This window comes from Antedon bifida, chromosome 9 (assembly GCF_963402885.1).
Source record: "Antedon bifida chromosome 9, ecAntBifi1.1, whole genome shotgun sequence".
In the NCBI taxonomy this organism is placed as follows: Eukaryota; Metazoa; Echinodermata; class Crinoidea; order Comatulida; family Antedonidae; genus Antedon; species Antedon bifida.
Genome location: NC_136234.1, coordinates 12,278,151 through 12,292,611, shown reverse-complemented (window position 1 = coordinate 12,292,611; position 14,461 = coordinate 12,278,151). Strand labels below are relative to the sequence as shown.

Sequence of the window (14,461 nt, the reverse complement as noted above, 5' to 3'; positions counted from 1 at the left end):
CTAACAGGACACTGAGCTCGCCTTCTTAAGATAGGAACTCGTAACAGTCCTTTGATCTTATATCTGGCTCCGAGAAATACTATAATGTACATATTCTTCGCGGCGGGCGGTGTCTGTTAAGGGGCCTGTAACCTATAGTGGTCTCAGGTGAAACTGATACTGTCGCAGCCACAGTAAAACCCTTTGATCTTCGGAGCCCAGCATCCTGTTGTTAGATTGTAGATGTAGATGTTACCCCATACAAAAACTACCATCATAAGGATTCCTTTGTGTTTGGTTCCCGACACTAAATAGCGGTCATTCGTTTCTGTAGTAATTTATATTTAAAATAGATGCTCGTAACAAATGTGAATGTTATTTTGTGATACCGGATAAAATGCACTTTCCGTCTCAAACTATTTCCAAATTTCAAATTTTAGCCATGGTTTGTTTTTAACCCACTCGACCAATTCGTCCGGTCACATGTGATTATTTCGCGAACAGAGATCCAGCAAATAAAGTGAATATGCATAGTAACGTATCATCATACTGACCTTTTTATAGCCATTCTTTCGTACGTACCACCGAGTCTAGGCCATTGATATGATTGGCAACACTCCATTATGCTCCGATATGCAGTAATCAACTGGAAACAAAATAATAAGTGAATAAAACAATTAAAACAAGATATTATCGGCATTTAGGTGAAATGGGTTATAGGGACGAGGATTGGATTGTAACCCAAATGGAATTTTTCCATTAAAACTTCATAACAGGTTTGCTTATTTACAATTTATAATTGCATAATTAATGTCTTTCTAATTTATTTGCTTAGCTCACATTTTACTAGAACGATAATATTGGCCTTCTCATTTGTATTTTCAGAAAAAAACAAATTCGTTATTGAGGCCCCTGAACCACATTGGGGATCGCTAGTGTACAGAACAAAACCAAACAAAGTAATAATTTGCGTTTTTAAAGAAATTAAACCGTCCTATCCAACGATTTAAAGTTTCATGCGTCGAACAATATTTCAAAAGCTAACTTATAGGCCTAAGGGATTGAATTGATCAGAATCGAATAAAATTGATACCCGACATAACGAATTAAATTAATCTTTTCCTCTTTTTTATTTTAAGTCGATAAATTCAATATACATACGTTTATATTGTTTTACATGCATACAACAATGAGTTGACTTGAATTTGAAAAAAAACCCAAAAGTTCGACGAGGATGGGATTCGAACCCACGCGTGCAAAGCACAATGGAATAGCAATCCATCGCCATAACCACTCGGCCACCTCGTCTTGTCATGCTATACCTTTCTTTATTTTTTAATTATATTAATAACATGAAAGTCTTAAAATTGCATCGGTATTGCATCAGAAAAGTACAATTAATGCATTACAACAGCGCCACTAATCGATTCACAGTATTGTATCTAAAAACTTTTCACTATTATGATCGCAAACAGGCCCACTGTAATAATTCCAAATTGCTAAAAATTATAGATAAATTGATAAATAATAATAAGTGGAGTAAGTAAATAACTTTATCAAAACTGTTTTGCTTTAATTCAAAATGTCTTATTTCATCTATATTTAATATTTATTTTATGTTTTTGTTTTGCTGGGTGGGGGGTGGGGGAACAATACAATACTTCGTCATATCAATACCATATTTGGGTATCACACTTTTTGTTTGATATTGTAGACAGACATTGTAGCAGCGCAACTAAACAACAAAATAGTTTACGGTACCTCGTGTAAGTCGTCATCTGATGATTCTGCACGGTTAAGTTGCTGCAAAGCAGACGACAAAGCTCGTAATTTGTCGTTCCCCTTTGAGTAAATCTGCCACAGGTACGACAAACATCTGGCTTGTTCTACATAGATGTTGCTCATTTCACTTCTGAAAATATCAATAACAACGCAATCAAACACCAAAAACGGATTCTAAATCATGAGGAAAATATCTCTTAATGCCCATTGCTCCAGACGCACGGTAACGGTAATCGGAAAAGTGCGTATAGCTTAAATTGTTCCACATAGAATCTGTAGCCTATCTATCCTGGGCGGAAAACGCCCGTCCGGTCCGGTCCGGTAAAGATAAGCGGAGAACCGCGTGCTTGTCCAAGAATCTTTATCTATCTTGAGCGGGTGGTTGCGGGTTTCCGCTTAACCGCCCGCCCGCTCCGCGTTTTTGTGTGAATGGTCATCAGAAAATTCTATATTTTTGTTTTCCGTTTAATGTTTTCCGCTAACCGTTTACCGCTCGTCTGTGTAAATTGGCCTGATTATTGCCACAGGTAATAAACTACATACGATATATAACTTACGAAGCTTTGCCAATGAAACAATTTGGGAATTTCTTGTGTGCAAACTGCTTGATCCCTTCCCGCATAACCTTAAACCATGTCAGAATTTTGGCATGATGTTGGTGATTGCCAAGAATGCGAAGTGCCGTCAGAAAATGTGGCTTAGAATCATCGTAACGCCTCATCTGAAATATTGCCTACGGAAAAGGAATATCTTTGCGTATAATTGCCATTTCATTTGTTAATGCTTGGTTCTTCCCACTAGAGACGTAACGCAAGGACTTAAACGCAACGTAAGTGAGTTGACCAATCACAAGCGATGGATTATTCGAACTGTCGCTTGTGATTGGTCTCAGTCGCTTACGTTGCGTTTACGTCCTTGCGTTACGTCCTAGTGGGAACAAGGCTTAAGGGTTAAAAATTGAAAGTAAGCTAATACGTCATGATGACCTATTTCGGTATAACAAAGTGAAATAACAAACAAAGCAAAATAAAACATATAAAATTGCTACAATCAATAACATTTAAACCGTAATGAAATCAAAATTAGCTAAAAGCACTATAAATTAGAATACTTATAATACCTATTAGAAATCGTAAAGATTCGGGTCCTTAATCATAGTAATCCAAGTATAATGTATACTTTCATTTGAGAGGATTGTGGGTTACATGATAATAAATATATGTTCTATTGCACTCTTAATGATGTCATCGAGAGTACAATGTCGTTACATGCACTGCAATTACAGTCTAAAATTGGAGCTCTGCCTTCGAATGGTTAAGTCCTAGCCTCTCGTTAAATATAAACAGTATGTGTGTTATAAATTATAAAATATTGAATTTTTATATTCGTACAATGGCACAAATAATTTAATTCGGTGAAAGAATTTGTTGTATTTTCTATCGACTTCACCTCGTGAAAATATAACCTTTTCATCTTTCACCTACTGTAATGAAAATATTTATACCATTGTAGGCCTAATAACAAACTTTCGTTATTTTTATGAAGTGATAATAGTTTAGTTTACATTATATTTACCTGTCCCGTTGTGCTTTCTACGTGCGCACGTTCATACCTATCTACCGTGATGTTCTCGTTGACGTCATCACTCAGGGGTTTCACTCCCGTGTCAAGTGTCTTGATCAATTCTTGCGCCTCGTTGAGATAAGACAATGCCTGAAAAAGACCAAAATAATAAAGTTAAGGCTTATTTTTCATTTCATTTCTTTATTCGAATTCCAAAAAATAAAAAACAGGAATGGATTCAGGGTAGCACAAAAAAGTAACCAATGGTCAAACTTATTTCCATTGTGGCCCGTAAGGATGGAATATGTACGGATTGTTAAATAAAATTAAACAATTACAACTAATTATACATAAGTATTAAATAATGTTTTTCCAGCATAACCTCTCAGAGGTGATTCCTGATTTTACTGAATTGATTGATCAAAAAAATTTATAATGAGCCGAAGAAAATAATAAAATGAAGATACATATAAATTCGATTCCCGGTGTGGGAAACTATTTTATTTCATGTCATGTCAAGAATGGATAAGTTATCCTGACACTGTAAAATCTGTTACAAATTCATTATCAATTGAAAACAACGGAAAATGGGAATAAAATGTTCCCTCAAGCCGGATTTGAACCAGCGACCTAGGGATACCAATTAATTAACTCTACAGTCCTCCGCTCTACCAACTGAGATATCGCGGGTACATATTGGTAAGCATGATGAATACCTAAGCAAATTATTGGTAAACATGTTTAATACCTAAGCACATTATTGGTAAACATGTTTAATACCTAAGCACATTATTGGTAAACATGTTTAGAACCTAAGCACATATTGGTAAACATACTGAATACCTAAGCACATTATTGGTAAACATGTTGAATACCTAATTTTAAAAGCAAAAAAAAATAAAGCAGACGTGATAACCACTACACCACGAAACCATTTACAGCAACAATGTGGGTTACACAAAGTTTTTTAACCCATTTAAATGACAAATAAATATGGTAATAAGCACAAAGCCAAATAAACATTGTAAAATTGATAATGACTGATTCCACAAAATAAGTTCGCCTATTTAAAAAAATAAGATATACTGTATATCATATTGCGTATACAGTACATTTCACCATAAAGTTTAAAAAATAGGTTTCGCCCGGGCTCGAACCGGGGACCTTCTGCGTGTTAAGAAGACGTGGTAACCACTACACTACGAAGCCTGTTATACTACCATAACGCAAAATCAGTAAATTAAAGATGTATTGTCCCTTTGTCAAATTCCAAAAAAATAAAAAATAAAAGATTTTGAAAAAAAGTGGGTCATTTTGAAGTATCATAATAGTTATTAACTTTCACCAAAAATTAGTCGAAAAAAAAATCATTTAACTGAAATACAGACGTTTTTTGGTTCAAAAAATAACTTTGACTTCCAGTCAAAGTTTTCGATCAAAACATATCTCATAATGCAACGCGCTTATTTGGCTACTCTGTATGCATATTCATAAAACTTCCTCGCGATCTGTGTGAAAACACCTTCTCAACCGTGACGAGTTGTAAACAATCCTAATTAGCATCATGCATAATGTATAATCATGGTTTGAAATCTTTGTTTACTTTCGCTCGCGATGATTTTCCAGAAGAAATGTAATCAAGTTAATTTAGCTGTTAATTACGTAAAATTGTTGTTTTTGGCTCGAATTTTCGACTTAAAGTGAATAACTTTAACATTACTTTGATATGGCCAATTTAAATTTAGAATATTCTGACCTTCATTTTTTTGTGTTTCAAGGGACAATACATCTTTAAGTTTTTAAATAATAATTTTAAAGATATATTTTTCAATAAAAAAAACACAATTAATCAAAAAAACATGTTCCGCCAGAGCTCGAACCGGGGACCTTCTGCGTGTAAAGCAGACGTGATAACAACTACACTACGAAACCACGTACAGCAACAATGTGGGTTACATAAAGTTTTTTAACCTATTTAATGACAAATAAATATGGTAATAAGCAAAACGATTCCAGAAAATAAGTATTAAAAAAAACGAGATATACTGTATGTCATATTACGTATACAGTACTTTTCACCATAAAGTTAAAAAAAAAACAGGTTTCGCCCGGGCTCGAACCGGGGACCTTCTGCGTGTTAAGCAGACGTGATAACCACTACACTACGAAGCCGCTGCTAATAAGATAACGCTGTGGGTTACATAATTGTGATTTCTTAATAAAACAAATTTATAAAAAAAAAACACAAAAATAAACGAAAATTTAAAGTTAGGACGGTAAGTCTTAAAAGAAATATATAATCAATAATGGCTGATTGATATAATCAAACTGGTTGAATACCTAAGCACATATTGGTAAACATGTCGAATACCTAAGCACATATTGGTAAACATACTGAATACCTAAGCACATTATTGGTAAACATGTTGAATACCTAATTTTAAAAGCAAAAAAAAATAAAGCAGACGTGATAACCACTACACCACGAAACCATTTACAGCAACAATGTGGGTTACACAAAGTTTTTTAACCCATTTAAATGACAAATAAATATGGTAATAAGCACAAAGCCAAATAAACATTGTACAATTGATAATGACTGATTCCACAAAATAAGTTCGCCTATTTAAAAAAATAAGATATACTGTATATCATATTGCGTATACAGTACATTTCACCATAAAGTTTAAAAAACATGTTCCGCCAGAGCTCGAACCGGGGACCTTCTGCGTGTAAAGCAGACGTGATAACCATTACACTACGAAACCACGTAAAGCAACAATGTGGGTTACATAAAGTTTTTTAACCTATTTAATGACAAATAAATATGGTAATAAGCAAAACGATTCCAGAAAATAAGTATTAAAAAAAACGAGATATACTGTATGTCATATTACGTATACAGTACTTTTCACCATAAAGTTAAAAAAAAAACAGGTTTCGCCCGGGCTCGAACCGGGGACCTTCTGCGTGTTAAACAGACGTGATAACCACTACACTACGAAGCCGCTGCTAATAAGATAACGCTGTGGGTTACATCATTGTGATTTCTTAATAAAACAAATTTATAAAAAAAAAACACACAAAAATAAACGAAAATTTAAAGTTAGGACGGTAAGTCTTAAAAGAAATATATAATCAATAATGGATGATTGATATAATCAAACTGGTTGAATACCTAAGCACATATTGGTAAACATGTCGAATACCTAAGCACATTATTGGTAAACATGTTGAATACCTAAGCACATTATTGGTAAACATGTTGAATACCTAAGCACATATTGGTAAAAATGTTGAATACCTAAGCACATTATTGGTAAACATGTTGAATACCTAAGCACATATCGGTAAACATGTTGATAACCTCTACCAACTGAGCTATCGAGGGTGGTGTCTCTCTCGCTTTGATCGTAGCCTATTATGGAGTGTTTGTTTCAATAAAATGTACTGATAATGAATCGTGTTCCATGATAAACACCAACACCAATATTATGGCTTAAATTTATGGGTCTCTCAAGTTTTCCCATATGGTCTAGTGGTTAGGATTCGGCGTTTTCACCGCCGCGGCCCGGGTTCGATTCCCGGTGTGGGAAATTATTTTATTTCTAGTCTATTAGATTTTGTTTGAAATAAACAAGAATGTATACGTTATTCTAAGACTGTAAATTTTTTTACAAATTCATTATCAATTGAAAACAACGGAAAATAGGAATAAAATGTTCCCTCGAGCCGGATTTGAACCAGCGACCAAATACCAATTAAATAACTCTACAGTCCTCCGCTCTACCAACTGAGCTATCGAGGGTACATATTGGTAAGCAAGAATATCCAAGCACATATTGGTAAACATGTTGACCTAAGCACATATTGGTAAAGATGTTGAATACCTAAGCACATTATTGGTAAACATGTTGAATACCTAAGCACATATCGGTAAACATGTTGATTACCTCTACCAACTTAGCTATCGAGGGTGGTGTCTCTCTCGCGTTGATCGTAGCCTATTATGGAGTGTTTGTTTCAATAAAATGTACTGATAATTAATCGTGTTCTATGATAAACACGAACACCAATATTAGCGCTTAAATTTATGGGTCTCTCAAGTTTTCCCATATGGTCTAGTGGTTAGGATTCGGCGTTTTCACCGCCGCGGCCCGGGTTCGATTCCCGGTGTGGGAAATTATTTTAATTCTTGTCTAATATATTATCTGAAATAGAATGGGTAAATTATCCAAAGACTGTAAAATCTTTTCAAAAATCACTATCAATGAAAAACAACGGAAAATGGGAATAAAATGTTCCCTCGAGCCGGATTTGAACCAGCGACCTAAGGATACCAATGCATAATTAATCGTGTTTCATGATAAACACGAACACCAATATTAGGGCCAGGTTCCGCCCGGGCTCGAACCGGGGACCTTCTGCGTGTGAAGCAGACGTGATAACCACTACACCACGAAACCATTTACAGCAACAATGTGGGTTACACAAAGTTTTTTAACCCATTTAAATGACAAATAAATATGGTAATAAGCACAAAGCCAAATAAACATGTGTAAAATTGATAATGACTGATTCCACAAAATAAATAGGCCTATTAAAAAAAATCAGATATACTGTATATCATATTGCGTATACAGTACATTTCACCATAAAGTTAAAAATATAGGTTTTGCCCGGGCTCGAACCGGGGACCTTCTGCGTGTTAAGCAGACGTAATAACCACTACACTACGAAGCCTATTATACTACCATAACGCTGAATCAGTAAATAAAGTTTTTAAATAATAATTTTAAAAATATATTTTTCAATAAAAAAAACACAATTAATCAAAAAAACATGTTCCGCACGGGCTCGAACCGGGGACCCTCTGCGTGTTAAGCAGACGTAATAACCACTACACTACGAAGCCTATTATACTACCATAACGCTGAATCAGTAAATAAAGTTTTTAAATAATAATTTTAAAAATATATTTTTCAATAAAAAAAACACAATTAATCAAAAAAACATGTTCCGCCCGGGCTCGAACCGGGGACCTTCCGCGTGTAAAGCAGACGTGATAACCATTACACTACGAAACCACGTACAGCAACAGTGTGGGTTACATAAAGTTTTTTAACCTATTTAATGACAAATAAATATGGTAATAAGCAAAACGATTCCAGAAAATAAGTATTAAAAAAAACGAGATATACTGTATTTCATATTACGTATACAGTATACTTTTCACCATAAAGTTAAAAAAAAACAGGTTTCGCCCGGGCTCGAACCTGGGACCTTCTGCGTGTTAAGCAGACGTGATAAACCCTACACAACGAAGCCGCTTCTAATAAGATAACGCTGTGGGTTACATAATTGTGATTTCTTAATAAAACGAATTTATAAAAAAGAAAACACACAAAAATAAACGAAAATTTAAAAGCTAGGACGGTAAGTCTTAAAAGAAATATATAATCAATAATTGATGATTGATATAATCAAAAAGGTTGAATACCTATGCACATATTGGTAAACATGTCGAATACCTAAGCACATTATTGGTAAACATGTTGAATACCTAAGCACATTATTGGTAAACATGTTGAATACCTAAGCACATATTGGTAAAAATGTTGAATACCTAAGCACATTATTGGTAAACATGTTGAATACCTAAGCACATATTGGTAAACATGTTGATTACCTATGCACATTATTGGTAAACATGTTGAATACCTAAGCACATATTGGTAAAAATGTTGAATACCTAAGCACATTATTGGTAAACATGTTGAATACCTAAGCACATATTGGTAAACATGTTGATTACCTATGCACATTATTGGTAAACATGTTGAATACCTAAGCACGTTATTGGTAAACATGTTGAATACCTAAGCACATATTGGTAAAAATGTTGAATACCTAAGCACATTATTGGTAAACATGTTGAATACCTCTACCAACTGAGCTATCGAGGGTGGTGTCTCTCTCGCTTTGATCGTAGCCTACTATGGAGTGTTTGTTTCAATAAAATGTACTGATAATGAATCGTGTTCCATGATAAACACCAACACCAATATTATGGCTTAAATTTATGGGTCTCAAAAGTTTTCACATATGGTCTAGTGGTTAGGATTCGGCGTATTCACCGCCGCGGCCCGGGTTCGATTCACGGTTTGGGAAATTTTTTTATTTCTAGTCTATTAGATTTTGTTTCAAATAAACAAGAATGTAAACGTTATTCTAAGACTGTAAAATCTCTTACACATTCACTATCAATTGAAAACAACGGAAAATGGGAATAAAATGTTCTTTCGAGCCGGATTTGAACCAGCGACCTAAGGATACCAATTAATTAACTCTACAGTCCTCCGCTCTACCAACTGAGCTATCGAGGGTACATATTGGTAAGCAAGAATATCCAAGCACTTATTGATAAACATGTTGACCTAAGCACATATTGGTAAAGATGTTGAATACCTAAGCACATTATTGGTAAACATGTTGAATACCTAAGCACATATCGGTAAACATGTTGATTACCTCTACCAACTTAGCTATCGAGGGTGGTGTTTCTCTCGCGTTGATCGTAGTCTATTATGGAGTGTTTGTTTCAATAAAATGTACTGATAATGAATCGTGTTCCATGATAAACACCAACACCAATATTAGCGCTTAAATTTATGGGTCTCTCAAGTTTTCCCATATGGTCTAGTGGTTAGGATTCGGCGTTTTCACCGCCGCGGCCCGGCTTCGATTCCCGGTGTGGGAAATTATTTTAATTCTTGTCTATAATATATTATCTGAAATAGAATGGGTAAATTATCCCAAGACTGTAAAATCTTTTCAAAAATCACTATCAATGAAAAACAACGGAAAATGGGAATAAAATGTTCCCTCGAGCCGGATTTGAACCAGCGACCTTAGGATACCAATGCATAATTAATCGTGTTCCATGATAAACACGAACACCAATATTAGGGCTTAAATTTATTTTAATTCTTGTCTATAATATATTATCTGAAATAGAATGGGTAAATTATCACAAGACTGTAAAATCTTTTCAAAAATCACTATCAATAAAAAACAACGGAAAATGGGAATAAAATGTTCCCTCGAGCCGGATTTGAACCAGCGACCTAAGGATACCAATGCATAATTAATCGTGTTCCATGATAAACACGAACACCAATATTAGGGCTTAAATTTATTTTAATTCCTGTCTATAATATATTATCTGAAATAGAATGGGTAAATTATCCCAAGACTGTAAAATCTTTTCAAAAATCACTATCAATGAAAAACAACGGAAAATGGGAATAAAATGTTCCCTCGAGCCGGATTTGAACCAGCGACCTAAGGATACCAATGCATAATTAATCGTGTTCCATGATACACACGAACACCAATATTAGGGCTTAAATTTATGGATTTCTCAAGTTTTCCCATATGGTCTAGTGGTTAGGATTCGGCGCTCTCACCGCCGCGGCCCGGGTTCGATTCCCGGTGTGGGAAATTATGTTATTTCTAGTCTATTAGATTTTGTTTGAAATAGGCCTAAACAAGAATGTTTACGTTATTTTAAGACTGTAAAATATTTTACAAATTCATTATCAATTGAAAACAACGGAAAATGGGAATAAAATGTTCTCTCGAGCCAGATTTGAACCAGCGACCTAAGGATACCAATTAATTAACTCTACAGTCCTCGGCTCTACCAACTGAGCTATCGAGGGTACATATTGGTAAGCATGTTGAATACCTAAGCAAATTATTGGTAAACATGTTTAATACCTAAGCACATTATTGGTAAACATACTGAATACCTAAGCACATTATTGGTAAGCATGTTGAATACCTAAGCACATTATTGGTAAACATGTTGAATACCTAAGCACATTATTGGTAAACATGTTGAATACCTAATTTTATAAGGATATGTGTTTTTCAATAAAAAATAAACAATTAAACAAAAACCAGGTTCCGCCCGGGCTCGAACCGGGAACTTTCTGCGTGTAAAGCCGACGTGATAACCACTACACCACGAAACCATTTACAGCAACAATGTGGGTTACACAAAGTTTTTTAACCCATTTAAATGACAAATAAATATGGTAATAAGCACAAAGCCAAATAAACATGTGTAAAATTGATAATGCCTGATTCCACAAAATAAATAGGCCTATTTAAAAAAATAAGATATACTGTATATCATATTGCGTATACAGTACATTTCACCATAAAGTTAAAAATATAGGTTTCGCCCGGGCTCGAACCGGGGACCTTCTGCGTGTTAAGCAGACGTGATAACCACTACACTACGAAGCCTGTTATACTACCATAACGCTGAATCAGTAAATAAAGTTTTTAAATAATAATTTTAAAAATATATTTTTCAATAAAAAAAACACAATTAATCAAAAAAACATGTTCCGCCCGGGCTCGAACCGGGGACCTTCTGCGTGTAAAGCAGACGTGATAACCATTACACTACGAAACCACGTACAGCAATAATGTGGGTTACATAAATCTTTTTAACCTATTTAATGACAAATAAATATGGTAATAAGCAAAACGATTCCAGAAAATAAGTATTAAAAAAAAAAGAGATATACTGTATGTCATATTACGTATACAGTACTTTTCACCATAAAGTTAAAAATATAGGTTTCGCCCGGGCTCGAACCGGGGACCTTCTGCGTGTTAAGCAGACGTAATAACCACTACACTACGAAGCCGCTTCTAATTAGATAACGCATGGGTTACATAATTGTGATTTCTTAATAAAACGAATTTATAAAAAAAAACACAAAAATAAACGAAAATTTTAAAGCTAGGACGGTAAGTCTTAAAAGAAATATATAATCAATAATGGCTGATTGATAATATCATATTATATTATAATCAAACCGGTTGAATACCTAAGCACATATTGGTAAACATGTCGAATACCTAAGCACATTATTGGTAAACATGTTGAATACCTAAGCACATTATTGGTAAACATGTTGAATACCTAAGCACATATTGGTAAAAATGTTGAATACCTAAGCACATTATTGGTAAACATGTTGAATACCTAAGCACATATCGGTAAACATGTTGATTACCTCTACCAACTGAGCTATCGAGGGTGGTGTCTCTCTCGCTTTGATCGTAGCCTATTATGGAGTGTTTGTTTCAATAAAATGTACTGATAATGAATCGTGTTCCATGATAAACACCAACACCAATATTATGGCTTAAATTTATGGGTCTCTAAAGTTTTGCCATATGGTCTAGTGGTTAGGATTCGGCGTTTTCACCGCCGCGGCCCGGGTTCGATTCCCGGTGTGGGAAACTATTTTATTTCTAGTCTATTAGATTTTGTTTGAAATAAACAAGAATGTATACGTTATTCTAAGACTGTAAAATCTTTTACAAATTCATTATCAATTGAAAACAACGGAAAATTGGAATAAAATGTTCCCTCGAGCCGGATTTGAACCAGCGACCTAAGGATACCAATTAATTAACTCTACAGTCCTCCGCTCTACCAACTGAGCTATCGAGGGTACATATTGGTAAGCAAGAATATCCAAGCACATATTGGTAAACATGTTGACCTAAGCACATATTGGTAAAGATGTTGAATACCTAAGCACATTATTGGTAACATGTTGAATACCTAAGCACACATCGGTAAATTGATTACCTCTACCAACTTAGCTATCGAGGGTGGTGTCTCTCTCGCGTTGATCGTAGCCTATTATGGAGTGTTTGTTTCAATAAAATGTACTGATAATGAATCGTGTTCCATGATAAACACCAACACCAATATTAGCGCTTAAATTTATGGGTCTCTCAAGTTTTCCCATATGGTCTAGTGGTTAGGATTCGGCGTTTTCACCGCCGCGGCCCGGGTTCGATTCCCGGTGTGGGAAATTATTTTAATTCTTGTCTATAATATATTATCTGAAATAGAATGGGTAAATTATCCCAAGACTGTAAAATCTTTTCAAAAATCACTATCAATGAAAAACAACGGAAAATGGGAATAAAATGTTCCCTCGAGCCGGATTTGAACCAGCGACCTAAGGATACCAATGCATAATTAATCGTGTTCCATGATAAACACGAACACCAATATTAGGGCTTAAATTTATGGGTTTCTCAAGTTTTCCCATATGGTCTAGTGGTTAGGATTCGGCGCTCTCACCGCCGCGGCCCGGGTTCGATTCCCGGTGTGGGAAATTATTTTATTTCTAGTCTATTAGATTTTGTTTGAAATAAACAAGAATGTATACGTTATTCTAAGACTTTAAAATCTTTTACAAATTCATTATCAATTGAAAACAACGGAAAATGGGAATAAAATGTTCCCTAGAGCCAGATTTGAACCAGCGACCTAAGGATACCAATTAATTAACTCTACAGTCCTCCGCTCTACCAACTGAGCTATCGAGGGTACATATTGGTAAGCAAGAATATCCAAGCACATATTGGTAAACATGTTGACCTAAGCACATATTGGTAAAGATGTTGAATACCTAAGCACATTATTGGTAAACATGTTGAATACCTAAGCACATATCGGTAAACATGTTGATTACCTCTACCAACTGAGCTATCGAGGGTGGTGTCTCTCTCGCTTTGATCGTAGCCTATTATGGAGTGTTTGTTTCAATAAAATGTACTGATAATGAATCGTGTTCCATGATAAACACCAACACCAATATTATGGCTTAAATTTATGGGTCTCTAAAGTTTTGCCATATGGTCTAGTGGTTAGGATTCGGCGTTTTCACCGCCGCGGCCCGGGTTCGATTCCCGGTGTGGGAAATTATTTTATTTCTAGTCTATTAGATTTTGTTTGAAATAAACAAGAATGTATACGTTATTCTAAGACTGTAAAATCGTTTACAATATCATTATCAATTGAAAACAACGGAAAATGGGAATAAAATGTTCCCTCGAGCCGGATTTGAACCAGCGACCTAAGGATACCAATGCATAATTAATCGTGTTCCATGATAAACACGAACACCAATATTAGGGCTTAAATTTATGGCTTTCTCAAGTTTTCCCATATGGTCTAGTGGTTAGGATTCGGCGCTCTCACCGCCGCGGCCCGGGTTCGATTCCCGGTGTGGGAAATTATTTTATTTCC

The 14,461-nt window shown here is 35.0% G+C and overlaps 1 protein-coding gene and 25 non-coding genes across 26 annotated transcripts in view; 9 read left to right on the top strand and 17 right to left on the bottom strand.

Moving 5' to 3' along the window:
* The window catches only part of LOC144852175 (adenylate cyclase type 10-like), a 117,601-nt gene that overhangs the window by 13,494 nt on the left and 89,646 nt on the right, over positions 1-14,461 (bottom strand). Inside the window, exons 24-27 of the mRNA XM_078709926.1 lie at positions 3,337-3,474; positions 2,319-2,494; positions 1,741-1,891; positions 534-625 (exon numbers count right to left, since the gene is read on the bottom strand). Of these exons, the coding sequence (XP_078566052.1) occupies positions 534-625; positions 1,741-1,891; positions 2,319-2,494; positions 3,337-3,474 (557 nt within the window). The remainder of the gene's footprint in view (positions 1-533; positions 626-1,740; positions 1,892-2,318; positions 2,495-3,336; positions 3,475-14,461) is intronic.
* Positions 1,206-1,287, bottom strand: Trnas-gcu (transfer RNA serine (anticodon GCU)). Its single transcript has one exon. It is a non-coding gene; the product is annotated as a tRNA-Ser (tRNA).
* Trnay-gua (transfer RNA tyrosine (anticodon GUA)) lies at positions 3,927-4,014 on the bottom strand. Its single transcript is given in 2 exon segments — positions 3,927-3,962; positions 3,978-4,014. It is a non-coding gene; the product is annotated as a tRNA-Tyr (tRNA).
* Trnav-aac (transfer RNA valine (anticodon AAC)) lies at positions 5,424-5,496 on the bottom strand. The gene has a single exon. It is a non-coding gene; the product is annotated as a tRNA-Val (tRNA).
* On the bottom strand, positions 6,260-6,332 carry Trnav-aac (transfer RNA valine (anticodon AAC)). The gene has a single exon. It is a non-coding gene; the product is annotated as a tRNA-Val (tRNA).
* Trnae-uuc (transfer RNA glutamic acid (anticodon UUC)) lies at positions 6,849-6,920 on the top strand. The gene has a single exon. It is a non-coding gene; the product is annotated as a tRNA-Glu (tRNA).
* On the bottom strand, positions 7,048-7,132 carry Trnay-gua (transfer RNA tyrosine (anticodon GUA)). The gene is given in 2 exon segments: positions 7,048-7,086; positions 7,096-7,132. It is a non-coding gene; the product is annotated as a tRNA-Tyr (tRNA).
* On the top strand, positions 7,435-7,506 carry Trnae-uuc (transfer RNA glutamic acid (anticodon UUC)). The gene has a single exon. It is a non-coding gene; the product is annotated as a tRNA-Glu (tRNA).
* On the bottom strand, positions 7,718-7,790 carry Trnav-cac (transfer RNA valine (anticodon CAC)). Its single transcript has one exon. It is a non-coding gene; the product is annotated as a tRNA-Val (tRNA).
* Trnav-aac (transfer RNA valine (anticodon AAC)) lies at positions 7,995-8,067 on the bottom strand. Its single transcript has one exon. It is a non-coding gene; the product is annotated as a tRNA-Val (tRNA).
* Positions 8,339-8,411, bottom strand: Trnav-uac (transfer RNA valine (anticodon UAC)). Its single transcript has one exon. It is a non-coding gene; the product is annotated as a tRNA-Val (tRNA).
* Positions 9,623-9,710, bottom strand: Trnay-gua (transfer RNA tyrosine (anticodon GUA)). Its single transcript is given in 2 exon segments — positions 9,623-9,658; positions 9,674-9,710. It is a non-coding gene; the product is annotated as a tRNA-Tyr (tRNA).
* On the top strand, positions 10,013-10,084 carry Trnae-uuc (transfer RNA glutamic acid (anticodon UUC)). Its single transcript has one exon. It is a non-coding gene; the product is annotated as a tRNA-Glu (tRNA).
* On the top strand, positions 10,756-10,827 carry Trnae-cuc (transfer RNA glutamic acid (anticodon CUC)). The gene has a single exon. It is a non-coding gene; the product is annotated as a tRNA-Glu (tRNA).
* Positions 10,961-11,048, bottom strand: Trnay-gua (transfer RNA tyrosine (anticodon GUA)). The gene is given in 2 exon segments: positions 10,961-10,996; positions 11,012-11,048. It is a non-coding gene; the product is annotated as a tRNA-Tyr (tRNA).
* Trnav-uac (transfer RNA valine (anticodon UAC)) lies at positions 11,291-11,363 on the bottom strand. Its single transcript has one exon. It is a non-coding gene; the product is annotated as a tRNA-Val (tRNA).
* Positions 11,568-11,640, bottom strand: Trnav-aac (transfer RNA valine (anticodon AAC)). The gene has a single exon. It is a non-coding gene; the product is annotated as a tRNA-Val (tRNA).
* Positions 11,740-11,812, bottom strand: Trnav-uac (transfer RNA valine (anticodon UAC)). The gene has a single exon. It is a non-coding gene; the product is annotated as a tRNA-Val (tRNA).
* Trnav-aac (transfer RNA valine (anticodon AAC)) lies at positions 11,978-12,050 on the bottom strand. The gene has a single exon. It is a non-coding gene; the product is annotated as a tRNA-Val (tRNA).
* Trnae-uuc (transfer RNA glutamic acid (anticodon UUC)) lies at positions 12,580-12,651 on the top strand. The gene has a single exon. It is a non-coding gene; the product is annotated as a tRNA-Glu (tRNA).
* Positions 12,779-12,866, bottom strand: Trnay-gua (transfer RNA tyrosine (anticodon GUA)). Its single transcript is given in 2 exon segments — positions 12,779-12,814; positions 12,830-12,866. It is a non-coding gene; the product is annotated as a tRNA-Tyr (tRNA).
* Positions 13,164-13,235, top strand: Trnae-uuc (transfer RNA glutamic acid (anticodon UUC)). The gene has a single exon. It is a non-coding gene; the product is annotated as a tRNA-Glu (tRNA).
* Positions 13,473-13,544, top strand: Trnae-cuc (transfer RNA glutamic acid (anticodon CUC)). The gene has a single exon. It is a non-coding gene; the product is annotated as a tRNA-Glu (tRNA).
* Trnay-gua (transfer RNA tyrosine (anticodon GUA)) lies at positions 13,672-13,759 on the bottom strand. Its single transcript is given in 2 exon segments — positions 13,672-13,707; positions 13,723-13,759. It is a non-coding gene; the product is annotated as a tRNA-Tyr (tRNA).
* Positions 14,062-14,133, top strand: Trnae-uuc (transfer RNA glutamic acid (anticodon UUC)). The gene has a single exon. It is a non-coding gene; the product is annotated as a tRNA-Glu (tRNA).
* Positions 14,376-14,447, top strand: Trnae-cuc (transfer RNA glutamic acid (anticodon CUC)). Its single transcript has one exon. It is a non-coding gene; the product is annotated as a tRNA-Glu (tRNA).